The 27,090-nt window shown below is 36.9% G+C and overlaps 1 protein-coding gene across 1 annotated transcript in view; it reads right to left on the bottom strand.

The window, feature by feature from the left end:
• The window catches only part of LOC139720476 (plexin-A4-like), a 40,446-nt gene extending 15,628 nt beyond the window's left edge, over nt 1-24,818 (bottom strand). The window contains exons 1-24 of the mRNA XM_071631834.1: nt 24,339-24,818; nt 23,781-24,143; nt 21,920-22,129; nt 20,320-20,457; nt 19,355-19,537; nt 16,606-16,762; nt 15,471-15,570; nt 14,598-14,709; nt 13,717-13,854; nt 12,885-12,980; nt 12,548-12,641; nt 11,869-12,059; nt 11,294-11,448; nt 10,709-10,823; nt 9,806-9,939; nt 8,401-8,500; nt 7,641-7,880; nt 6,555-6,777; nt 6,049-6,188; nt 5,371-5,492; nt 4,931-4,996; nt 4,172-4,237; nt 2,252-2,318; nt 1,701-1,844 (exon numbers count right to left, since the gene is read on the bottom strand). Of these exons, the coding sequence (XP_071487935.1) occupies nt 1,701-1,844; nt 2,252-2,318; nt 4,172-4,237; nt 4,931-4,996; nt 5,371-5,492; nt 6,049-6,188; nt 6,555-6,777; nt 7,641-7,880; nt 8,401-8,500; nt 9,806-9,939; nt 10,709-10,823; nt 11,294-11,448; nt 11,869-12,059; nt 12,548-12,641; nt 12,885-12,980; nt 13,717-13,854; nt 14,598-14,709; nt 15,471-15,570; nt 16,606-16,762; nt 19,355-19,537; nt 20,320-20,457; nt 21,920-22,129; nt 23,781-24,143; nt 24,339-24,818 (3,834 nt within the window). The remainder of the gene's footprint in view (nt 1-1,700; nt 1,845-2,251; nt 2,319-4,171; nt 4,238-4,930; nt 4,997-5,370; nt 5,493-6,048; nt 6,189-6,554; nt 6,778-7,640; nt 7,881-8,400; nt 8,501-9,805; nt 9,940-10,708; nt 10,824-11,293; nt 11,449-11,868; nt 12,060-12,547; nt 12,642-12,884; nt 12,981-13,716; nt 13,855-14,597; nt 14,710-15,470; nt 15,571-16,605; nt 16,763-19,354; nt 19,538-20,319; nt 20,458-21,919; nt 22,130-23,780; nt 24,144-24,338) is intronic.
• Between the last annotated feature and the right edge of the window lie 2,272 nt (nt 24,819-27,090).

Here is a 27,090-nt window from a genome sequence, read left to right as displayed (position 1 = left end):
GGCAGCCTGTGTGGTAGGGAAATTTACAATCGATGATATTTTTTGATAAAACGGGGCCCAGAAAAAAATAGAATCGACCTTACTGTCACAAAATGATTAAAAGACCAACAATTCTCCCCGATCGATAGCCATCATTTACGAAAACTATTGCTCTATATTCTTGAAATATTGTGAAATCGTCGCAGTATGCATACTATTTACTAACTTCTTCTTGGGTTACAGTGCAAATCCAGAATCAACGTTGCTTTGAAAAGATATGGTGTGACTATGAGCGAAGCCGGGCCTGTAGCGTGTTATGTCAAAATCAACGTGGGTCTGGGAAATGCTGTATTACCCAGAAAGATAAGATATCCAGCAGTATTTATTTTATGGTCTTAAAAATGTTCATTATTCTGATTGTAGAAGAATAAGGTATTACCGATCTATTGCATGACTCATACACACAAGTACTCGCACAAATAGACTGTTTCGTGTGGAACTAGTTTGCACTACAGCTAACTTGTATACAGTACCTCTCACAACGGCTATGAAAACATTTTCGTTTTCCAGATTCGTAAGAGATTTTCTTTCCGTGGCACTTAACCGACTTAAAGCAATTATTATAAAGATGAAGTATATAATACACTATATTACAAAGACAGAATTGGTAATGATAATAATAAAAGTCAGTTCTTAGAAACGCATAATACCTTAAGATCATGAAGATAGTCTCTATGCGTGTACAAAATTTATGAAAACAAAATCGATCACATATTTCTCTATTGAAACATGTAGTCAACAATTGTCAAAAAGGTGAGTTTTTAACACAGATTTGAATTTATCAAAACCCAATGTATCTAATACTGAGAGGGAGATAATTCCGCAATGAGGGGGCCATTTTTCCAAAAGCCCTATAACCATATATCTTAGATTTGACACTTATTTCAGAGAGAAGATTTTTTTATTTTGAGCGCACAAGCACGACCAGGCTGATATGGCTTGATGAGTTCACTGAGATATTCAGGGGCATTTCCATGAACACATTTGAATACAATGGTCAAAATCTTAAACCTGATACGAGCTCTTATTGGCAACCTGAAGGCTACGAAGAATGAGAGTTATATGATCAAATTTCCTTTTACGCGTCACAAGCCCTGCGGCTGAATTTTGTATCCGTTGGAGTCCTTTCATCTGGGAGTCTGGAACTCCAATGAGCAAACCATTATTATTATCCAAATGACTAAAAATAAACGCATGAAGCAGTTTTTCTGTAGTTCCTTTATCGAGAACGTGTCTCAATTTCCCAATCCTGTGTAGACCTATGGCTGCATATTTGCATACATGTATGTTATTGATGTGAGTTTTCATACTAAGATCATCTTGGATAATGACACCAAGGTCACGTGCCTTAGAAATTGGCAGCACAGGAGTATCGCAAACATTGACGAACAAAGTTGTTGAGGACTTGTTACGAGATCCACAACTTCAGTTTTCTCAAGATTCAATTTCAAACCATTTTGCAGAGACCAATCTTGAATTTTACCTAAGTATGATTCAATCTGACCAACTGCTACATCAGAATTAGTGCTTTTTGGCAATTACATCCTCTAACTGTCTAAGGAAGCTGTGTACATTATGAAACACAGTGGTATTGAATAACATTGTGCTCTCCAAACCTATGTCGCATATATCGAGGTGGTAAACGTCTCATGGGTAATTACCACTTCTTGAAAAGTGATGTCCTGGTCGAACAAACGATTGTAATCCAGAGTAAAATATGCTTCTTCAGTGACAGCATCGATCGGTCCTTTTTCACACTGAGACTTCAAAGCTTGATATAGCATGAACATCGGGTACAGCATTTGCTGCAAAGTACAGAACAAAGAAGAAGCATTTTGTATTAGCACCGGCAACGATAAAAACATGAGTTTCCTTTTTTGTTTCAAAATAAACTCACTGTATTCCTCAAGGTTAATCATATGTCTATATCTATACATATATACATTGTTATATATCCGTTTTACAGTCACACTCTTCATACACTTATATTAGGTGGATTCTTTGGTAATGGATACCAATTTTCTTTGAACTCGGATGGAAAAAAAAATAGCTTGTCGTGTATTTTAGTGATTCCCTTTAAGATCAACGACCCAATTAGCAAAAACTCGCAAAAGCCTCTCACCTTCAATAAATCACGGAAGAATTAAAAATATTCTTGATGTATATCGCTTAGAGATATTGAAACAGTTGAGAAGACTACCTTTATCCTTACCTTGATGTACCCACACATGCACAAAGCAAACCAATTAGCCAACAGTCTGTCTACGATGGATTCCGACCTGTTGCAAGCAATAACAACAACAAAAAAGTAAAGGTTGGTCCCGGTAAATATTGATGACGCCATACTACTACTAAAGAATATTGGTAAAACTATAAAGGCTATCAAATCAAGAATTCAGCGTTAATGCGTTCTTTTACTGATATCAAATTATCGCCAGTTATCACAACCATGTGAACATTTCATTTCCATTACATCGAGTTCTCTTTAAAATAATAACAGCAACAGCAACAACAACATCATCAACCCCAAAACAACAGAAGATAATCGCAGGGTATGATAATTCCCATATAGAATTAACCTATTCAAAGAGAGACCTTCATATAGATAGTAAATGATATGGCAATGCAATCGACAGCAAACATGAAAAGGCATAATTATTATCATCAAAGGATGACTAGACAATAAGATTTAAAAAAAAGTGAGGCCATCAGCCCAGTCAAGCTATACTTATGCTGACAGTCTCCTGCTTCGTTATTCAATCAAATTTACTGCCTAATCTGTATTGTAATATGAAACTCTAAATGTTTTACAAAGATTTTTTTTTTATGCATGTAGCATACACTGCACTTTTGTGTCGTTGCTTTGTCATTTGGTTATGTTTTAGTTAAATTTGTCATATTGATGTAATTCATTTCTGATTTGATTTTGTTTAATTTTATTTAATTTGATTTGATTTCATTTCATTTGAGAAGCAAAGTAACTACGAACAAACGAACGAAGAAAAAAAAACATGTCATTTGAACTTGTATCATTATAAGCATAAATCAGAACTGGAAAGCACATATTCATGGTTTAGAAAAAGTAATAAAAGCGAACACACAATACACACCCGAAAGTAACAACGAAAGAGAGTAAAGTTTATGATAACACGATTGCCCAATACACACCATCACATAGACATCCAAAGAGAAAATCAGATGCCACGGATGTGTTTATTGATAATAGTTATGTTATAACTTCCCATGACAAAGGTGCCACAGAGCGATCAGAATTGCCTTTTGTAAAGTGCAACACCCAAGTTAATCATTCTTCAAAGTTTATCATTGAATCGTATTGATTGAGAAGAAAGTGTGAATAAATTTATTTTCCAAGCTTACTGAAAGTTCAATCGACTGTATACATCTTTTAAAAAGCAGAGGAATAATAGTGGCCTTAACGTCAGTAATATATCAAAGGAATTGTGTACTATGACGTCGCAAACTATTGTGCCTTCTTATCCAGCGATGGCAGCACCTAAACTTTGAAAATTCATTTTTCAACAGAATGCTCGATTTTTTTCAGTGATGTGTTCTACACTATTCCTATATTGACTCAGAAACATTTCGTTATTCTGAATGGTAGGCTCTATCAAACCATGAAAATTAGATGAAACACGCACACCTACACGGCAACAAACACAGACATACAAATACTGGAATGCAATACTAATTGTAGTAAAGTCAACGATGAAAAAAGAAGTATTTTCTCCTCTTTTATGCCACCCTACCCTCCCTCTTCTACATCATCATGATCACCATCTTGATGAGCAACTTATACTTTTTAGGTCTTATATAGATTATTCAAGTTTTGGTAAAACAGACATGATATCACTTTTGGATGAACGAACTTTCAGAATAACAAACATGCGGAATAACAACTGTTATTTCATTCTCGGATCAACGAACTTCGAAATAACTATAACCTCATATCATTTTCGGATATACGAACCTTTAGGTACCAGAAATTTGTGTTTTGAAAAAAACAAGCCTTCCAAAGTACGGACCTTCGGAACAACAAACATCAACCTATACACTCAGTGTGCATATAATATCAAGTATATTTGGGTATCATTTTTCAACCTTTAATACTTACCTGCCAAACAGCTCATCCATTCTTCCCGAAGAACTCGCTGTGACGGCAACCCTGTCACAAACCAGCCTGGAAATCAACCTTTTCATAGAAAAACAAGTTATATACATTGTCCGAAAAGTAGATGAGCAAATATCAAACTGATTTAACCTCAACTCATATCTTCTTAGGGGCGAATGCCATATTGACAGTAATGACTGACGATAATTTTTTTTTTTTTTTTTTTTTTTTACGAGAAGCATATGTATACATAATTATATTGACATCACTTTTGAACAAGATTATTATAAAGAGCGTGTGCGACTGCCATAATGACTGAATGTGGGCTTACATTCAAAATTATTTAGCACTTTATTTGACTTTTAAAGGGTGACACAGATACTGTATAACGGCACTATTAGGACATGTAAAATAGGAAATCACACCCAACAGCACCGATTTACCTCATAAGCTTAAAAAAAACAACAACACACGCATGGTCAATAATACTGGCATAGCTGCGTCATGATACCAAACAGTAACATTCACTTTAAACAATGTTAAAATCCAGAACTGCTGCCACTTCAATTTACATTGTACCGTTTTAGAAGTCATGATATACAATTAGGTTGTTAAACTGTAAAATCTTTAAAACAAGTTTTCGTTAATCTTTACTCAAGGACTTTATTGGACATCCATGACGCACTCATAGTGACTTAAATCTCTTGGATTTGTTTGCGACTGTATTTGATTTCTACTCTGCTGAGACGTAATTTCACTCACTTTGAGAAATAGATGCTCTTGCCCTCACTCACGTAGATAAGAGACAGAAGTGATGCAATCAGTTGCCTGGCAAGGAAATCAATATAAATGTGGATCTTTATCATGAATCTATAAAAGCAAATGAATATGAATTTATTTCAGATTTTGATTATACATCCTCTGCAACGTTTCGTTATTTCCCCGCAAACTTAACGTTATCCTCACTATTTCACAAAGTCGGTTAATAAACTAAAGAAAACGATTGTATGAAAACGATACAGACAACGTCCAAGGGATTGTTCTTATTCCTGGATTAAGTTCAGTTGATTTTCATCCTAAGGACTCCTTTTCATCTTTCATCAGAGTATAAAGGCGTGAAAAAATCACATACATTTTTATTTGAAATTGCTCTCTCCAAAACTATTGATTCTTTAATTCATACTTGCGATAGGTCCTATTACCTTGTACTTTGTTCGTATTGCCTTTGCATTTCAAGAGTTTGGATGAAAGCCACGGTAGATTCCTCATCCTTCAGTGACCGATAAAAAGACACTATTGTTTGTTCCATGAAGTCTTCCATATACTGCAATAAAAACAACGATAATGAAGGAGATGACGTAGATGAACCCAAATCCTGTTTTTTTTTTCTCAGTGTCCCTGACCTGCAAGCCGACTATTTTTTTTAAGGGAATCGATACATCTGACATGGCTCAAGTTCATCATTTTGTGTCTACCAGATCAGAAATTCATCAAGTAGGCGTTTTTTAATCATTTGTATGGCAATGATATATATATATATATATATATATATATATATATATATTGGTATATGTGTTAACTGCATCAAAAAAAAAGAGAGAGAAAAGATTGCATTATGGAAAGACTTGTAAATAAGACTGTGGCGTCTATAGGAAGCGGATGATCGGACTTGACATCATGAATTCAGGAGAGCGCAATTTACCATGGACCTTCAATATTAATGCGCACTAGTATGAACGCTGTATAAGGCCTTTCATGGATATAATTTGCAGTAAATTCAAGTTTCCAGTAAAAGGAAATGGTACTTTTAGGGTCAGGCTGGTCTTATAATATAGGTAAGAATCAGTTAAGTGGCAAATTTCCTCTCGACTTTCTCCTACCTCTGGATCGGATGTCTCTGGACGAACTCCAAGTCCACCAAAGAGCATGACTGTCACGTACTGGTTGTGATCTCTGAATGGGATGCCGTACTTCTTGACTCTCTCGCCCACATCTGTTAGCTCGAGTTTAGTATCAGGCACTGCCAATGTATAGTTCATAGCAAAAAACAAAAACAAAACGAAACGAAACGAAACCAATAAACAAACAAACATAAGCAAACAAATTACAGAAGAAAAACATATCAAACTAAAAGATTGGTATGCAATGTCCTCCTTCATCCCTATCAAGTATGTGGAAGAAAGTGACAATAAACGCTATTTGGGAACAGAACGAGGTCATAGATCCTATAATATACAGACAATTGATGATGGAAAAAATGATAAAGAACAAAACAAATTAATCCTACTAAATATCATGTTAAGCAACGAAATTACACAAACAGCTACAATAAAGAGAAGTGGAGCTTCTTATTGTTGTAGTTTTTATTGTTGTTAAAGTGCCATACCTTCTTTTATTCTTGACCTCAGTCTCCGTCGTTCCAGTTCCAATTCCTCTTTAACTTGGTTTGCTTCTTGCCTCTTCTTTGTTAGTCTCCATCCGATACCTACACCTACTGCCAGGAGAACGAGAATGGCGATCACAACAATCGAGATGACAACTGGCAGGATATTTGATTCCGAGTGTGTCTTGACAAAACCTGGTCGGAACTCCAGATTTCCATGCTGGACCTGAAAGATAACGCCAAATCAATTTGCTTCATTTATTGTCTCAAAATTTCGTCCAGTAAAATTAAATAAAGCAAACTTTTCAATCAGACTAATACGGTACTTGCACATTCATAACCAATCCATCTGTCTTACCACAACAGCAGGAAGAGACTTTGTTGGGCCTTCTCCAAGACTTCCGTTATAATCACCAGCCCCAGGAAGTGGGATAGGTACGAAGCAAATCAAGCTGTCGAATCCCAGGATTAGAACATCACATACTCCATCGGGACCTATCAGTACTTGAACGTCCTCTTTGTTGCTGACTGTGTCTAAATATTGTCCCTTGAATAAAACAAAAAATAATAAAATATGTAATGCGCCAAAATCCAACAACAAATATAACGGTTAATGAACACTCCCCCCCCCCCCACACACAAAAGTATCACTCAGCTAGATGTCTGCAGGACAATTTCCTTACGATTCTTCTTCTAAAGTTTTTAGCAAATGTGACCAGTTTCTCTTTATTGTCATTTGTGACCCAAAATTTAAAACAGCAACACTCCTATCTCAACTGATAATGATGATATTTCTACCAATAAAGAAATTACCGATAAGATGTCGTGTTATTAAGTTGAGCAATTGTAGGAGAAGCTCATATACCCGATGAACAGTCGTGAAGACGGTAGAGAAATCTCAGATTGTATCAAGATGGTGGACTTAACAGTATAGATAATCTTGATTGTTTTTCACCGTACAAGTTTAGTCACAGCGCCATTTGAAGCTACTGACTGCCTGATGGTTATGATGTTGGAAAATTTCACAGTGAGTAATAACGAAAATGGTAAATACAGGTTTGTATATACTGTATGCTATGACGAGCTCACCTCCAAGTCAAGCCTCTTATTATCAGTGATGATTGCAATTCGGTCACTTTCAGCAATGTCGAAATAAACTGGATCTGGATGATACGTTATGATACCACCGTTGATGACGAAACCATCGAGGTCAAAGGTTATATTTGCTGCCCTGGCGTCAGATTGCCTTGACATTCTCCCGTGTGACTGACCATCCGGGTAAGGAGGTGTGGGACATATCAACAGAGTTGGAGACACGTTCCCACACACCTGTGATGCAGAAATAACCATTACTATTGGGCAAGAGCCTCTCGTATGTTCGTGCATTAACTTTGGTGAAGAAGCAAAACTACTGTTCAAAAACTGTTTATATTTCTATGAATAACAAGATGTATCTACTTTGTACGTATGTACACACACATTTCAAGGTCACCTAAAGGTTGTGCAAGTAAATGTTTACTTTTTTATTATAGATATTCTCAATAGGTATCATGGTTCATTGAATACTGGTCATTGTAGCGGAGTAGATATGGATCTTTGGGGTCTTTTTTCATAACTATGCTAATGGTTTGACGCATGCATCCCGCGGTTTGTGAAGCGTATCGCAAGTATTAATTTGTTTACATTCACTCTATTCAATCGAATAACATGTAAATAGGTATAAAAAGGATATATTTCAAACTGATAAATATCTCTTCGAAGGCTCGTTATATAGGAAGTTGCTGCACTGTGTCATTATTTGCAAAACATGATCGATGGAAGACATTCCACTGTCAACAAAAGATCAGACCTCTGTACGGATAGCCCCAGATGACAGTGACTGTGAAATGATCCGTGACTCTTGGATGATATCAAATCGTTCCCCTGTAATGCGCATTTGTAATCCTCCTCTGAAGAAAGAAAAAACACAAATGAAGACATGTTGTCATGGCATCATGCTCTTTGGTACAATACAATATATACATTTTTTTTTTTCATATCAATCGAAGTAGCATTAGCGTGCTGGATTCTTTGGGGAAAACACTGAAACTCTATCGTGTACCTTTTATTGACATAATATGAAAATGGCCACACGCACACACTCATACACACACACAAACATTTACAACACAAATGAAAATGAAGTGAGTTTTCAAAACATATTTCCACTATATGTGGCAAATCAATCTTCTGTGCTAACCACAGCCCTGTCGCTGTACTGTTTAAGTCGCGAGAGACCGTGTTGCGCATGACATGTGGCAACGGTTCTTCTTTGGGAACAAGCAATATTGCTCAAAATTATTGTCCAACTAAAAGTGGAATGATAACATACGACATGATCGTTTCTCCCCGGTCCAAGGATGTAACTACGGGATTAGGCAGGACTGTGAAAGCGTCATGTGAGAATCTATCCGCTCCGTCAAACGTCATGATCAAACTTTGCGCTCCCTCAGATACAGCAGTGGAGGTGCATCTTGCCTCGCTTCCTTCGTACGTTCTACAGCAATTTTGAAATACATTTTCTCTCATAAAACTTCTGTCTATATAGTTATGGAATTACATACATATATATCTATATGGGTATATATATATATATATATATATATGCCTGTTATTGTAAGGCGAAATGAAAGTGGGTCTACTGACTCTTCAGTCAGAAAGTTTTTATTCATATTGTCGGTCTAACATTGGGGAACAAACACCTTCGCGACTGTCCCAGTTGAAGAGACTTCGTTAAAGCAGAGTAATGTATTGGTTTTGTCCAAAACCAATTGAATTGAATTGAACTGAATTGAATTGAAAAAACTGTCGTTAATCAATAATAAACATTGAAGATCAATTTCATCAGATTCAGAGTAAAGGCACTAGCTACTAAAGCTGTTGTGTATAAACAAAATAGGGAAAAAAAGGTAGTGAAACAGAACGAAAGTGACACGTATATTGCTCTAAAAACTCCTTTGCTACGTCCACCTACCCAGTTAAAGTTTCAAGAAAGATATTCACTATATCAGAAATGCTGTCAAAATGAAGCACCTAAAGTAATATGATATAAAAACAGTATCCGTCTGGTCACATAAACGAGGAATCCAGTACACTGAATAGGCCTAAGCACTTCGTCTGCTTCTGAATGAAATGCGTCAAAACTACTAGTCATAACGGATATACAGCAGTCATATTGTACACTAACATAAAAGAGGAGTGTATTTTTAGCTCACACATCAATGCATTCTGAGTTGCCAAGTCGTGCTGTGATATTTCTCCCAGTATTTAAAAACTCTCCGTAGATTGTAATCCTTGTCCCTCCTGCTGCGGGTCCCTTCGTGGGATTAAATCTGGTCACCCTAGGATCCTGTACAACGAAAGGAAAGAGGATCGACCTGTTTTTATGTTTTGAAACTTTGAGAAAATATTAACAACTGTAACTGCGTTACCTGTTAAACTAGAATACATCTCAACTGGAAAAAAGAATTCCTTTCATATCATTGTTAACCAGCATGTACAGCGCGGATCCAATATGCAACGACGAAAAAATAAACACTGAGAACTTATCAAATTTAGAGTGCAGCTTAAAAGAAAAAAGTGTTGAAGATTCAAACAGTATCGGCAAAGTTTTGACAAGATCATTTCGATATCTTCAAGATTTGTTCAAATTTATGTTAAAGATGCTAACTTTTTGATACCTTCAAAAACATTTTTACTTTCCTCAACGCATGTTGTAAAAAATGAGAAGTTGGTCCTCTTCGTGGGACTAAAATTTAAAATGTGGTTCATTTGCATTTAAAGGATAATGAAAATGAATGATAACAATAAGGTTCGATTTTTATATCTGTTTCATCTCAATGCGCTTTACAATGATGAGAACTATACGCTTAAACACTAAGAAATGAATACAGCTATCTTACTACAATACTTAAATGAACTTGATATCAAACAATAACAATGACGACATAACGGATAATGATAGTCAGAACATAATTTATAATATTAATGTGATCGAGTAAGTAGGTTTTTAGAAGAATCTTTGAAAGATTTTCAAGACAGTTAGAAGACATAATTTCCTCGTTCAATCAGTGAATCCGCATGAAGCTTCTTTAAACTAATTATACTTTTAGAATTACCCTGAAGTAGAAGGGGTCTTCAAAATAAGCCGTTCGTTCACCATCACTTAGTGTAACGACGATTTGTATCTGTTCCGCAGAAATTCGTTCGTGTGGAGCTGTCACGCAGCTGACACTGTCAAGCAGAAAGAGAAGATCACGCTTTATTTGTACTCCAAATTGAATTATGTATTGAAATGAAAGAATCATGGCATGCAGATATTAACTTCAAAGTGGCTTGATCTGGCTGCCATTATGATTATTTCCATTGTCATCAACGTGGGAAAATCATATCTTTTAGACTACAATACTTCCCTTAATGAGACAGCTTACACGTGAGTACAGTAAAAATCAGTCCCTATGATGTCAATTTGTATTTTCTTGTCAAGATTATCACGTTCAAACATAGTTTCAACCAGGCGCCCTGTCAGTTTGAATTATCTGCATTCTCGCTGTTTGCCCGTTGAATTGATTACCACGGATTCTCTTACAGCATGAACACGTATGAAAGATATAAAACATTTTTTTTATAAAACATTTCTCTAATATACTACTTCTTCTTTGAAAGAAAACACTGAGTTTATTTCTTTTTTCTTTGTTCTTCACCTTAGTCCGGGTTCGTAGAGAATTTCCATATTTGTTATATCGCAGTCAGAGTCGCCAATACTTATTTTGGTGATGTGGGAGAAAGTGAGCCCAAGATCTTTTCCTCGAATCTCCAACCTTGTGTTGCCTTCAGGCGGTCCTGATGCTGGAAATATCTGAGGTATCAAAGGTAGTTCACAGACCATCATTTTGCACAAAACAGCGCTAAAAGTTCCATATTTCTGCTCGATCAAAAATAAGGAATTTAGAAAAGATGACAGCTTATAATATCATTGACGACAATGCGAAATACGAATATGTCTTTGGAATGAGACTATGATATCAATGTTTTGAGAGATAAAAAAATGATTGATATTTGGCATCAATGCCTGTTCCTAAATTTTCCCTTTCGCACTCATGGCAGAAGCACAACTAATTGTTCTGATGACATCGCGCTGTATCAAACAGGCATATTGCACACTCGGCAAACAGGGCCTATCAACCAGTGCGACAAGGTTAAGCCACAAGTATACATGTAGTTGTACGGAAAGAACATAAAAAACTTCGGTCGCATCAGTCTTGTATCTACAACTTACAGAAGTGATGACAGGCCCATTGCACTGGAGGTACATATTCTGGTTAAGAAACCCATTGGCGAGACAGACTTCGCTCCCAGCGACATTACAGTCGTTACCACACCAGCCACAGCCAAGACGGGCGGGGGTGACTTCAGGCGACAAACAGCGGCTGCAGCTTTGACTGTTCGCCGAGCACTTGTACAGAGTCACTGGCAAGATAAAAGAAATGAGTTTCACTAAATATGTTTTGTTCGTGCTGATGGTTTCACTCCAAACCTAAATTTAAACGTATACATCTTATCAATGTCATTTCGACATCGTAAGCTCGATAAGTGAATGCATGTGTGAACAAACTGAATAATGTGCTGATAATCAAAACTGTAAGAAATGACACCTTCAAATTAAGGTAATAACATCCATTTCTTATTTGCATAAATCGTACGTAGGCCTATTGATGTGTTGTTACGGTATGGAAGAACTTACCACTATGTCCTGTTAAAAGTTTGACACATATAATCGGCACGTTATGTTTACGTTACCAAGACTGTCATTATGGTGTGTATACAGGACACTGGCAGTAGGGCCTAAAGTTACTTTGTTAAATATCGTATTTAACTAGATTAAAGAAGTTGTATTGCCCTTATAAATAATTCCCTTTCCTTCAAAATGTATAGTAACATGTAGATAAGGAACATGCCCTGGGAGCCTGTGACGTCATCGATGTTATTGTTGCCGTTCCAGCGCACTGACACATGAACGCTTTTCAGCAGAAGTTTCTCGTTGTATGAGTACTAAATGAAGGAGACAAAAAGATACAATTGAAAAAAAAAATAACTTTCACATGGAATGATTCTATGAACGTCAAATAGCAGTTCAAGTGTTCAAATCAGAATTCATCGCAGCTTGAATATCAATAAATTTTAAACTCGAGTGACAATTGTGAAGCCGTCCACGACAATAATGTTTAACATCAAATGCTCTTGACTTGAAATTCTAAACTAACGGAAAGAAAAACGAAAAGAGTCTAAACTCACGGCTCCATCACAGCTGACTTGGCTTTCGTTGTAATGCGTTGCCCTCACTGCCTGTTCAGCACCCTCAACGTCTAATACGCACTCATAAAATCCGACCTGGAAAAATAAAAAGAAGCTGCTAAAATCTTTACATGGATTGTGTAGTTAGCTTGGTTTGATTGTTTGTATTCTCTTGGGATTTTAGGGCAAAAGAGGTTAATGCGATGTATGGTGAACACTTTGAATTTTATGGTCCATAATTTCATAATACCCTTTAAAGGGGTGAATAGTTTGTGTTGAGGTGGGGATTCAAACTCTCTGCGAGATATTGAGAAACCTCCTATGAAATTTTAAAGAGCATACAATTCTTTGAGGAATTCAAAGTTTGATAAAAATTCGGTTTTGAAATGGCCAAAATATTCATAACAAAGTAAAAAAAGCGATCCTGAGATATCTCACCCATTTCAACATAGGTTTTCATTAAATAAACTTTGAAATCTTCTCAAAATTGTATGCTTTTTAATGTGTCACTAGAGGTTGCTCATTATCTCACAAAAAGTTCGAAACCATAAGCCAAATTCCAATCAAATCTATGTTTTCCCTTGAAAGTCTCAAATTTTTAATCACATATGCACGGAACATCAAAAATATAATTTGTGTTTCTGGAAGCCCTTACGTATGTTAATGTGTTGTTTTTTTTTTTTTATTACTCTGGCAATGTATAAATCATTAAACTAGCAGAAGAATGAAAGAACAAGTAACACAAATGACTCTGAGCCATGCTACGATTAACACGAGTCTAATTCTTTGTTCTGCCAAACTAGTAATTTACAAGCTCCACTCGACTTCATACCTTTCTCTGGTCAGTAGGTAGATGTTTCGCTAGGAGAGTGTAAACCGTGTTGACACCAACGGGCACAAGAATTTCTTCTTGGACACCGAGTAGATGGGGACAGAATTCCTGTCCTCTATTACCAATTCCCAGGGGATTCTATTTGATCATGATATCAGCATAGAAAAATAATGCATGAAAAGCAGGAAAAGTGGCCTCTATAGGCTTACAGGTTCACAGTAAATGGCAAGGAGAAATAAATCCAGCAAATGAAGTTCATAACAATAAGCGATATCTGGTGGCCAGAGATAATGAGAGGTCTCATTTTATAACAGTTTGAAACCACAGCCTTTTGCAAGGTAACAGTAAAGAAATAGACATTAGATTCAGCTGAATTCAAATTTATTTTCAGTTATCGACAAAAACATACATTTCACTTTCTTTTGTAACAGAGAATAAGGTAAACAACCCTTCTGGAAAGAAAACAGTGTCCCACAGTGTGTTCACAGTGTGTTCACATAGTTGACTGTGTGAAAACGCTCGAATATTGCACCATAGTAAAGCAAAAACGTCTTTGCGACTTCATTTAACAGTGTCAATATGATTTCACACTGTGGCGTGGTTCTCACAGAGTGTTCACATAGTAATGCTTTGTTTCACACTGTAAATTGATGACTCACGTGTTCACACAGTTAAAACGCTCGAATTTAACAATGTGAAGAGATTTCACACTGTGTTCAAACTGTCTTGCTCACACTGTGGCACACTGTGTTCTTTCCAGTAGGGAAGACAACAGAGTGTACAATGGTAAAATCTTATAGTAAGTTTACATTGTAAGGAATAGTGAAATATCATAGTTAATGTTAATGTCATATGTAAGGAGTACGTTAGCCTTTGCTCACATTCACTCCAAGTATTATGGTATCACCAGAACAGGTTGAATGGTCAGGTGTGCATCTGTTCTCGTAGACGCACCAATCACACGGCCAGGGACGAGCGACGCAAGAGGAACATCTTTGTACAAAGTAAAATAAAAACGAGGAAACAAGTCTGAATTCCAGTTAGAATCAAAATAAGTCCACACAAGGATTAGCCTCTGACAAATAGGGACATACGTCCCCCATCCAATCCTTGTTGGATTTTGTTTTCGTTTTGTGTGTGTGTGTATGTATGTGTGTGTATGCGTGCGTGCGTGTGGGAGTGTGTATGTGTGCATATACTATACTGCAGGGGCGGATCTAGGAATTCCGTAAAGAGCACTTAGGAGCCTTTACAAAATGAAAGGGGGCGCACGCACCCCTCCCCCATATTGTTTTTCTTTTTAGTTCTCTTGTTTTAACCACACACACACACAAAAAAAAAAATAGGGGGGGGGGGAGGGGGAGCCCGGTGCGCTCCCCTTGGATCCGCCACTGTACTGCATGCAGTTCTAATTCATAAAGAAATTTTGGAACAATTTGAGAATTTAAAATCAAGGCATCATAGTTTTCCCTAGTCTCATTTCCCTCTTATTCTATCTAAATCAATAACTTTCACTCAAGGTGTGTCGCGTGTATCACAAGTTTGTATCATGTTTGCATAGCATCCTTCTTATTACGGGAAAGACCCTAATTTTAAAGAAAGAAAATTACTGATGTTTGGCACTTAGGAGCTTATCTATGTATAGACTTTCTATAAATGATTGGTGATTCATTACATGACCAAATCTAGCGCAAATGACAAGTTGAGAGTCACTAAAGTCATAAAAGTTCAACTCTGAAAAAGGTAAGACTCACGAGACGATAAGGGTGCAATCAAAGAAGAAAAGATCCCTCGTTACAAACAGAACTCCAGTTTCAGTTGATTTGATGGCCAATGACATCGTGACGTGATCCCCTTTATTGTTGGAATGAATCGTTAAAAATGGAAAATCAGGTTTTTTTTCTGAATACAGGAAAGAATTTGTTCACAGTCTGTTGCTGTGAACCTATAAAGCCCAAGGGGGGGGGGGGGGGGGGCACATTTTGTGCCCAATACCATATTTACATTTGCCACTCCTTCGTCTTTTGTCCAATTTCAACCAAATTTTGTGACTTTTCCTTAAATCTTATTACAAACGTTTTCATATTATATTTGATGTAGCTATGTTTGATTTCGCTGGTTGTCATAGCAACCATAAACTGACAACAATGTCAGTCAGATTTTGCAGCTTTTTTCTGTTTCAATTTCAATTAATAATATAACAGTATATGAAATTGATGTTTCTTGGCTGAAATTTGCTGAAGAAGCACAATGTGAAGTACTCATTGTCCTGAAATGTTTTTTCATATTTTTTTCCTTTGTTTTTCTGTGATATAGGCATTAAAAGATAAATATAATAGAAATAATTGAAAACAACAATATTTTCCAAAAGTTTGTCCTTCTATTTGTTGTCATTTTGATTCCTTCATTCAAGTTATCCCTGTAATATTATGAGATGATTATATTATCAATCTGCAAACTCAATATTCCAATATTATGAAAACATTAAATGTGATAACTATACATGTTCCTAACCCAAACATTTAGTCACAGATCTCATGATGTATTTTTATATTTTGTTATGACTAGCGCCCCCATGTGCTGACTTTGAAAATTTTCAACCATACAAATATTAAGGTTCTGTACTTGCTTATTGGTTGTGTCAAATATGAAATTGATTGACCTATAGTACATTGTCCTGGGGTTAAAGAAATTATACAGAAACATCATGTTTTAGCATATTTCCTATGTATTTTCTGATATTTTGGTAAGAAAGGCCAAATAGCTTGGTTAATAGGGTTAATATCAGATATTGTTTGACAATAAAAGCACACAAAGTATTACTAAAACGGATATGATAATAGCATAGGTATAAATGAGCGAAGGAGTCACTATTATAGACACTTTTACCTCCATCAGGTATCTGAGGTAACTCGTTGGCAGGAGGCGTTACACAACGGATAGTGTTATCATTGATGATAATACCAGGTACCTCAAATAAGTCAAACGCACAAATGTATCCGTTGCCATCAAACAATTCTGGCAGTTGTTCCACGACGATGTTAATCTGTTAATTGTGAAATAAAAGTTAAAGAAAAGATAAACATAACGTAAACAGTTTTAAAAATAGTTTTTATGGCGGGCAAAGTGCATGATCAATGCAACATTGACATAAAATCATGTCAAATTAAGAGATATGTGATTATTTTGAAATTTTGTTTAACTTTTGATTTCGTTTCAAATATTAGAAGTTCAGGCCTATCTCCCGAATTTCCAGCTGCCATATCTTTTAAGTGTCCTCTGATTTTCCCAGTTAATTTCATTTTAACTCAACCTACTTGTATCATATTATTACAATTTGTGCTTGGTTGTTTTTAAGCACATGTTTTTTTTCTTTGCTCTCTCTCTCTCTCTCTCTCTCTTGCTATTTTGACATTTCTTAAGTTGTATCATTTACTTTCTGTTTTTATAGCTATACTGTACGGGGTTTGATTTACTTGTTTGTACTTTAAGATTGTTAATTGTTACGAGTTTTATGCACTAACCCATTGAAAAACAGTGTATGCTGAATGAATGAATGAATGAATGAATGAATGAATGAATGAATGAATGAATGAATGAAAATACAGTCGCCATTAGCGGACTGACCCATATTCGAGGTGATCACGTGACGGCCCATAAGCGTGTCTTACAGTACAATGTAGACGTTCGAAAGTGTATAGCGCCCCCGTTACTGTTGAGAGAAGGTTGGTAGGCTCTGATAGATTTCTTCCCTCACTCCCTATACTCGAAGTATTCCGGTCCAGAACCTCAACCGGTTCAAGGTTCATGTTGTGCCCTGCAGATTCGATGTGAGTATGCTTCGAAACGTAAGAGGAGGTGGACCTGAGGCGTCTGGGTTCACAGAATCTGCAGTTCTAAGTGACCGTTATGCCTCACCATAGTCTGGCTTCCAGACCATCTGCTAGTAATATTTTCCTATACAGGATATTGACGTCCTCAACGTCGAAAAGTGGATTAGGTTTAGGTGGTTTTGTCCTGCAGAGCGCTTTTTCCGCGGAGTCAAGTTGGCAAAGTCAGGACACCAGACTAGCCACACCAGAGATGTACGATTCCTGACAAACCCCTTTAGTCTTCCTGTAGTATAGGATTGTGTACAGGGGATCATAAGGTGTCCTTCTCGGCTTTGTTCTCCGGTTCTACTAATCATGGACTGGCGTATTAAATGTCCCATCAAAACAGCGGGCTTAAAGGCATAATTTAAAGGCATATGAAACAAAAAAAAAACAAGCATTGGTGCTTTGAAATAGGCCTAAAATGTGAGTTAGAGATAGAAACAACCACTGTAAAAATTTGAATCCGTATAATCGATGTTAAGTATTGTTAATACACAAAATGTGAACAATAGTTATAATTATTACAACATGATTACAACATGATTAAAACAAATTATTGCAACATGATTATGCAAATCATGTTGTACTCCTGAAACCAAGGATAGCTCGGTCACAGTAATGGTTCACATTTTAGTTTTTTTTTTCTTCTTATTTGGCACCATTACATCATCTTGTCTTATCTTCTATCCGTTCTCCGTTTCTTTTTGATAAACACTGATTACTCGGAGCTTACAGCCAAACAAGCTGTAGGTGCCGTCATACTTTTCTTTGATCAACCCCATCTCGATTTCGATTTTGACCAGTTATCATTACATATAATTACTGTGTTATCACCATGTATATTGTTTGTGTTTTGCACATTGTTTACAGGTGAAAGAACTTGTTTGATTTCTGTTATAATGTCCATAATTGAAAAGTATGGAAATAAACTTAATTTAATTGAATTGAATTGAATTGAATAAGAATGCTTCCAGACTAAATCGGCTACAGTTATGGTTTATTGAGAAAAAAATACTGATGTCTCCTTATATCTTAGGCTGTATTGCAAAAATGTTACATGATAGGATGTTTTGTGATACAAGAAGCCTATTAGATTCATCAAATGTGATAACTAATTGTACATTTTTGAATCACTGCTCCCAAAGGTAAACTGGATCTTTAAATCTAATCCTTCTCCCAAAATAGTTGAAGTTCCCCTCGAGGCATCGGATACTCCTCAGACGTAAAGGACAAATTTCAGTTATGCCTCTGAACTTTTCAAGCATATTACACATCGAATCTTCAGGGTCCCATTGCATAAAACTTTTTTAGCAACCTTAAAAAATTCAGGTTGGGATTTGCCCAACCTGAATTTTTTAAGGTTGCTAACCTAAGAATGTAAAATCTGTTGCATAAAAACTCTGGTTGGGAGCTTCCAACCGGAATTTTGTGATTCCAACCGGATAAAAATCCGGTTGGAGTTTTATGCAACGGGCCCCAGGCCACAACGTAGGACCTCGAGAAACCTCGATACAGTACTTCGAAAGGGGGTCAAGGAAGCAATCTATCAGGAGCTACCGACCTTCTCGCCATACCTTTTCGAAAGTTTCTGACCCGCTAATCAACCGTCACATGAGCAAGATGTTTGATAGCTGAAAATCCCGGAGGTAATTAGTTTGTATTTAGATCAAAAGTTTATTACCAATGGAGATAAAGTAAAATGCAATGCAGATGAACTAGCTTCTACTCTAACCAAGTGTTTAATTTGCACATGACAAACTTACACTTTGCTCAGGTTGGTCATAAATGATTTTATCTGAAGGCTGGATCTCAGAGATGGAAGCACATGGCACGGTGTCGTAAGGCAACCATCTAGAGGATTCCTCACGTAGCGGACAGTGGTTAAATCTTGTGCACCTTCGAAAATAAACATGCACGCAATCTCTCCTTTCATTTAGAAGCATATGCTGTGTCGAGATCATGTAAAGATGAATAGTTGTCAGAAAAGGAAAGACACAATTGGTAAATCACATCGTTACACACGGATCATACATGATGTCATGTACATGTCATCGAGGGCAAAACATCAAGAATACTGCATGTGATCTTTGTTAAACATGCTACATAATACAGTAATAATTCTGAACCACTCAGACTTGCGCTGCAATAACTTGGTGGTGCCATCCCAGCCTGTACCATGTTTCCTAAGTTGAAACAGTATTAAACAATTTGTACCATGGACCTCACGAAAGGGCATGTACATTTGACGAATGAATACCGACCTGTCTTCAAGAGTACACCACCCACAGTATGGATCTCCATCGTGTTCGCCGAGAGGACCGATGCATTCTTCACAGCTCATAAAATTACTGCAGTTCGCCAGAGAGAGCTTTAATATCTGCGCGGTGGAGGAAAAGTAGAAATGCTGGTGTTTGTGAGGTTGCTGAACATGCAAAATACAATTTCCCCTGCAATATTTATGTACATAGGTGTATGAATTATATCTACTGCATGGACGTCCCAGTCAAGCTTTGAATAGCTTATGACGATCCATTCCTAAATGCATGTGACATAATTATAGAACTATTTCAGTAAATGTAAACAGTTTTCTCTTACTGTTTGACACCTGCTACAGCCATTACCACATAATGGGCTCCTACCTTTTTTCTTAGCTCGATCGTGATGTTGATTATAGCATTCGAAATTCACTATGCGACAGTTTAATAACACACAGTACGCGTGTTATCACCTGTGAACCTTCCTCAGAGCCTGTTGCCAGAATGATTTGCTCCTTGTCTTCATCTAGAAACACATCTCGTAGAACAGATCCTTGTCCAAGAGGAACATTTTCGTACTGGTAGGCTGAAGAGTTGTTTAAAATGTGAATCTGCACAGCAAGTTACAAAGAAGTTGTGATACCAAAGACATCGATTTAGGGTCATTTCAGCTGTAATTTTTACCTCTCGAAATACGATTACTTTCAAATGCATTCATCGTAAAATCAAAATTGGTCCAGATTAGTTATGTTTTTTAATTGAATTTTTTTTTTCTGTACATGTAGTATAATCACATTTTTTTTTAACCCAAACCTTGTGGAATTCAGTGTCAACTCTGTAATTGTACAATAAACTAAAATTATTTTGTTTTTAATTCGACAAGTGCACAAACTTGGTATTAACGTTTTTGCCCTCATGACATCACATACTATAAAGCAACACTAGGGGCGGGGGTATTAATCACTTTCAGTGATAATTCTAGTTTTTGTTAAATTTTGAGTTTAGTATATATTAGTATATAGTACGTTAAGTTGATACTGTAGACTTGATGGTGGTATTGTATAATTATTATGTGTTTATATGTATGTATGTGTTCATGCAGGACCTCCAAGAACAACAGTGTTTAACCCACTGACGGAGCCACCCTGTGAAAATAAAACATATAAATAAATAAAATAAATAAACTGCACTTTTGTATTGCTCCTTTGTCATTCGGTCGATCTGTTTTTGTTTAAGATTGTCACATCCATGTAATTATTTGATCTGACTTTGACAAGCAAAATAAATACGAACGAACAAAAATCTATTCTTTAATAAACATGACATGAATTTCTCTTTATGGGAAGAGAATATTTCACTCGGGTTAGCTGTTAGAGGTGATGTGAAAAAATGTTAAAAGAGAATGAAAACTCATAAATATGTGAATTGACAGGATGCGGGAATATTAGTAAAACACGTCAGCAAAGTTTCAAAAAATACGGAAAATCCATTCAAAAGTTTCGATTTTTAACGTTCTTGAATAGCCATTGGTGGATGAGAATACTACAACAATTTGCAACGTCACGCCATGGATAGCGATGCAGAGAAAATATAAAGGGAAGTTACTATTATATGATTACTATTATTATTATTATTATCATTATTCTTTTATTTTCAACATATTTTTACTACTCTAGCATAATGAAAGAGCACTTCCAGAAAGCAAGGGGAATATTAAACTTAACATGTCAGTAACAAGTCGAGGAACCTCTCATTTAAAAAAAAAAAAAAAAAGTTTATAGAATCATTTGTATATCATTGTATATGCTACGAAGCGTTACGAAATATACTAGTAGTAGTCTTTCCATCCATCAATGGCTTCACTGAAACTCCACAATTAAAAAACTTATTCACCGAATTTCCGACTTCCCTAAAACTACGCTGATGAGTTCCATATAGCGATCCACATTTCATGTTTGGCTTTCCTTTCCCTAAGTTGACGAAGTAATGTCCCATATTTTCATGAATTTGAGTAATGTGCCACAGCTATACATTCTCATTGTTTATGTCATTAGGTTACAAGGTAGACCATACCTTCAGTAAGTTTCCCTCACTATTTCCAATGAAAGCCACAGTGTAGTCTCTCTCGGTAGTAGTGATGATAGACGTAGGCTCTACATCAGAGAAGGTGAGTACTGGTGAAGCAGTCACAGGGTTCACTCCACTGGCATAGGCGTAGAAGGCATCGCCAAATTCAATAGTTGCTGTGCACTGTCTGCCTTCTGGGTTTGGCACATGTGGAAACTGTGAGCGTCGTGTCGTCGTATATAGAAGAGGAGTAACAGTTCATATAATCATTGCATCATTCTTCATTCGATTCGTACTGACTTTTTCGTTCAGGCTAGGCGTACTCTAGTACCCTTTGAAAATCCACAGTTAGTATCCCTACTGAAAAGAACACAGTGTCCCACAATGTGTTCACAGTGTGTTCATGTAGTCGACTCTGTGACAACGCTCGAATCAGGACGTGTGAAGATGATTTCAAACTTTGGTATTGTTTGTTTGTTCATTTCCATCCGAGAGGATGGCTGGATAGCCCATATTCAGCTATGCTAAGCTGGTCTTCCATGGGGTCCAGTTGGATACGAGGTGGGACCACTTAATTCACCGGGTTAAACACCCTGCTCTTTGTGATTAATAAATGAAGCGGGATCTTTTACGTGCATGAGTTGCTACTCTCTCACACACGGAACCTCCATTTTATGTCCGAGGGACAGAGTGTTTTGCCTCATGCTAGAGCATAAAACATAACATTGCTAAGTCCAGACTCGGGTTCGAACCCGGGTCGCTTGGGTCGGAGGCAGACGCGCTACCGACTGAGCCAACTCCCTTCACAGAGTGTTCATATTGTAATGCTTTGTTTCATATAACTGTAAATTAATGACTCACAGTGTGTTCACACTGCTTTTCTCACACTGTGGGACACTGTGTACTTTCCAGCAGGCGTGGTATCATTTTACGAGATAGTACATCTATTGTTTAGGATAAGAAACAAGTAAATTTGTTGTGTTTTATCGCAAAAAAAAGGTCAATTACATAATGTTCACATCTACGTATTTAGCGAATACACGTACTGTCTCAATTCAAGCACTTCTATGCGCTGAAATTGATGGTAATAATTGTACATGAATTCCAAACTGCCGTTTACATGTACAAAATTGAATTGTTTTACTAAAGCAACCCTTCAAAACTTATTCGATCATAATACAACATTCACTCTACCCTACACGACACATAAACAGATTTCCACTAACACAGTCTGAAACTCTCACAGCACATACTGACATAGGTTAGTCAGGCATCACGGACCAAACATTTTGTATTGAATACTTTATCAGACTCTCTGAAAACACGAACATCACTGTTTTCTTTTGAAGCTAGCACAAAAAAAGTAATTTTACCTCATTATTTACACTATGTAAAATACATGGTATTAGTTACACAACCCTGTCTAGATTTTGGTCTCATCCCTTTAGGGTCAAACCCTCTGTCTTCGCGCAATTCTAAAATATCGTTGATCAACCTGCCTGCATTTTAAAGAATTTGAACTGTGCAGACAAGGATTCTGTAATCTCATCTAATTATTGCAGTGTGCTATTAAAGTTGAAAATATATTTACAGAGAAATAAAGTTGACATAATGCATTTGAACCACTGAACGAGGGATGTAAGTGAAAATTGTCGCCGAATGAAATTCTTGTCAATGTAATGTATGGATAATGAAAATTCCAAATACATATATTTCTATAAATTGTGTTTACGCAATCACTTTTGATTGTCCATGAAAGAAAATATCGTGTAGTTTCGTGCTTTGAATGCTGATTTTCACCCTCCGTAACTTGTCTCAATTTTGTACGCATCTCATTACATTACAAGGAAATAGGAAAATGATTTACCACACCACATTCGCCATACAAGTAGTCAATTGATCTTCCATCACAGTCACTTTGACATGTGATGCAGCCAACTACAGCTTGTGTAAATTTCTCCTGGATATCACTCATCTTGTAGAGACACAGAGCAGACTGTACAGGTGATGAGTTCTCCTTGGTAAACACAGCATACATGACATCATCGGTACTACTGATACTCAAGGAGTCAGCTAACTGGGATCCTGCAGGACCAATGTGAGCTGCTTGGATCACGTTGTAGTTTGATCCTGTCTGGTCTGTACATTCGAGTTGAATTTGTGTGTATGACTCAAGGCTGGGATCAGTTGTGTCCAGGCACAAGCGACCCATCACAGGTGACGTTTTAAGCTGAATAGTGTAGTAAACGTATGGAGTCTTCAACATGATTTGAATGAAAATAACGCTCTCGAGATTTGTCTGGGATCGTATGTTCTGCCAAAGTATGAATGAACTTAAATCAAATTTCGAAATATAAGGGTTTTCACCTGCCCGAGTGTAACTGATGCCTGAAAAGAGATACTGAGACCCCTGAATGGCACTTACAGCAACCACTCCAACCACAGGCACGTCGTCTCTCTTCACTACTACTTGTTCATGTCTATTATAGTATGTCTCTGCATCAGCTATATCAGATAAATTCCTCGTTTCACAATATCCATCACATCTTCCACACGTTATGAGTCTCTCTGTAGGTACAGGTGCAATGACAAGCAGTTTGTTCTTGTCCTGTTCACCAAAATACGAGGATCCTGGTATATTACATACTCCAACCTCAACAGTTTCTCTCAAGTTAAAATCTGCGCTAAGGTGATAAATTTCCTCTTCGGCTCCAATGTAGACATCACCAGTAGTGTTATCTACAGCCATGAGTCTGAAAGGCAGCCTAGGATTGGGACTGGAGAAGGATGACACCAGGTAGGAGGAGAGAGGAGCCGAATGTGAAGATTGAATCAGGCTGACGAGGCAGAGTGCGTGAAACAGGGAAATTGGAAATGACTGCGACTTTGGACTCCTCCGAGCCATGTTGACTGTTATGAAGATAGAATGAAAAGAAAGTAGAGCCGTGGGGTTATTGTCATTATCATTTTTTTTTTATAGAAATTAGCTTTTATGAGGAAGAAATTATCATTCCTGAGAAATTATGATACTAACGTGCTGAACGACTCACAAAGACTTTGATCCTTTCGAGAAAGAAGCGTTATCAGTTTGTCCTTTGCTCAGTTGACTCTTGATGATGAGAACTGAGAAGATTGAAGATTGCAGAGCTCGATATTTTCTTTCTCCCTGGTGTTCCAAATCTCCCACTGAAATTTTCAAATTTGGAATGTGGTGGCCCGAGTAAAGATTCAACTGCCCGAAATCAAAGGAAACATAAAAATCCATATTGAATCTTAGTTTCTTGATTGGACAACCAAAAGATAGCCTTTTTAAAGTTTGGTATCCGATAGAAATTTTCAGCGGCCCCGGGCCACCTGTCCTCCGGGCAACTGTCGAGCCCATTTTCAGACGTTGGCATTTGTGTGATATAATCTTTCCAATCGGAATAACAGTTTAAGATTATTTGATTGGACAACCAAAAGATAGCCTTTTTAAAGTTTGGTATCCGATAGAAATTTTCAGCGGCCCCGGGCCACCTGTCCTCCGGGCAACTGTCGAGCCCATTTTCAGACGTTGGCATTTGTGTGATATATTCTTTCCAATCGGAATAACAGTTTAAGATTACTTGCAGGATTTGTTTTTCCTAAACTTGCTTTTTCTCAAGTAGTTAGGCCTACGTGAAGTCCCCTTAAGAACCACTGCACATTTGAATAATTCCTAAGACTCTCTTTTTGTTTCCGATGTAATTCATGCACTTGGTAATATATTTTGGAGATGACCGTGTAAACAGTAAATGCATGAAATCAGTAGATTTCCAAAGCTCACATAAACTTCGATATCAGGAATGCTGCATACTGCTTTGATAGAAAAGGAAGATCAGTTGTGTGGGATCCTTCCCAGTATCTATCGTAAGTTTAGTCAAACAAAGGCTGTACAAACATAGTTTGCAGCAATGAATTTAGATATGTTCAAATTCTCGATACCGACACTATACAGAAATTCAAATAAAAGTTAGAAAAAACTTACCAGATAGGTTGAAAAATGATAACCTTTACACGCTGTAGTCGAAGTTAACACTCGCAAAAGTTGCAATGCCAAAGCCAAAGTCTAACTATGTCAGCTTTCTCAGCCATGTCATAAAAACGGTTTGTTCTATATATATAGCAAATTGTGCGACGTTATGGTCCGGAGCACCACAAGAGAGAACTGTTATACTCCTTGAATATTTTTGAGTGTGCAGCAGGATCAATGAAACCTAATATTTTTCTGCTCTACTTCCGCAATAAAGATTCCTATCAATATCTTTCTACGATGACCTTTGCACTCAGATTGGAGACGGGGTGGACCTGCTTCGTTTCTTTGCTTGATACTGGCACTATAACAGAAATGACAGAAGTTTGTCCTTTATCGAACCCTGCATTGTCCTAACGCTGTTGTAGGGCAAGGGTTTAGTTTCACTCTAAGACATGAGAAGGTGCGAAGGGTACCTCCCGCGTCAAGGTCATGACCTATATGGTTTTAAAAGTTTAAGACAGATTTGAAAAAAAAAAAGTAAGAATACGAATAAGTTCCAGGGGCGACAATTACATTTCTTTATTTACTCAAGGAAAGTCAAGGCACAATCTTAACAAAATTAGCAATGCTCAGCCCATCTTTTCGGGGGAGGGGGTGCACTCTTACCTGCAGTTGCTGTTGTTATCTAGTCGAAATTCGAGTAGTCGCTCACGTAAGCATACGGAAATATCGACCACTCATCGTGTATCATGGAGTATTCTGTTTGTGCATGCTGTTCCTGTTTTGCAAAATGGTGACCTTATGCTAAATCGGGTGGATAATTGCATAAAAAGATATGAAATGCATTCATCACACATCCAATCTTGTATTTCAATAGATGTCCTCATCTGCTGAATTTACTTCTGGAGTGTTACGAATGGGTTTGTGGTTTTTTCATGTTAATATTTGGTTGATGATAGTCAACAATCAAGTTATGTCAGGTGTGTCAGGAGAGTTATTGACAACTGACATGTTATAACAATGATGCGTGGTATTTGTATAATGTGTTATGTATTGTAACAAAATGATATTCATTTTTATCTTTCTATATGTTTATTCATCATAATGTCGACATATGTACAATATCTACAATGACTCATTGGAGTACAGCAAAAGTACAAATGCTAAGCATATACCTCTTGGG

Source organism: Diadema antillarum, unplaced genomic scaffold (assembly GCF_040938485.1).
Source record: "Diadema antillarum isolate AM-2024a unplaced genomic scaffold, OU_Dant_1.0 scf00000011, whole genome shotgun sequence".
NCBI classification, from domain to species: Eukaryota; Metazoa; Echinodermata; class Echinoidea; order Diadematoida; family Diadematidae; genus Diadema; species Diadema antillarum.
The sequence above is the reverse complement of the archived record's forward strand: the minus strand, read 5'-3'. Positions and strand labels throughout refer to the sequence as shown.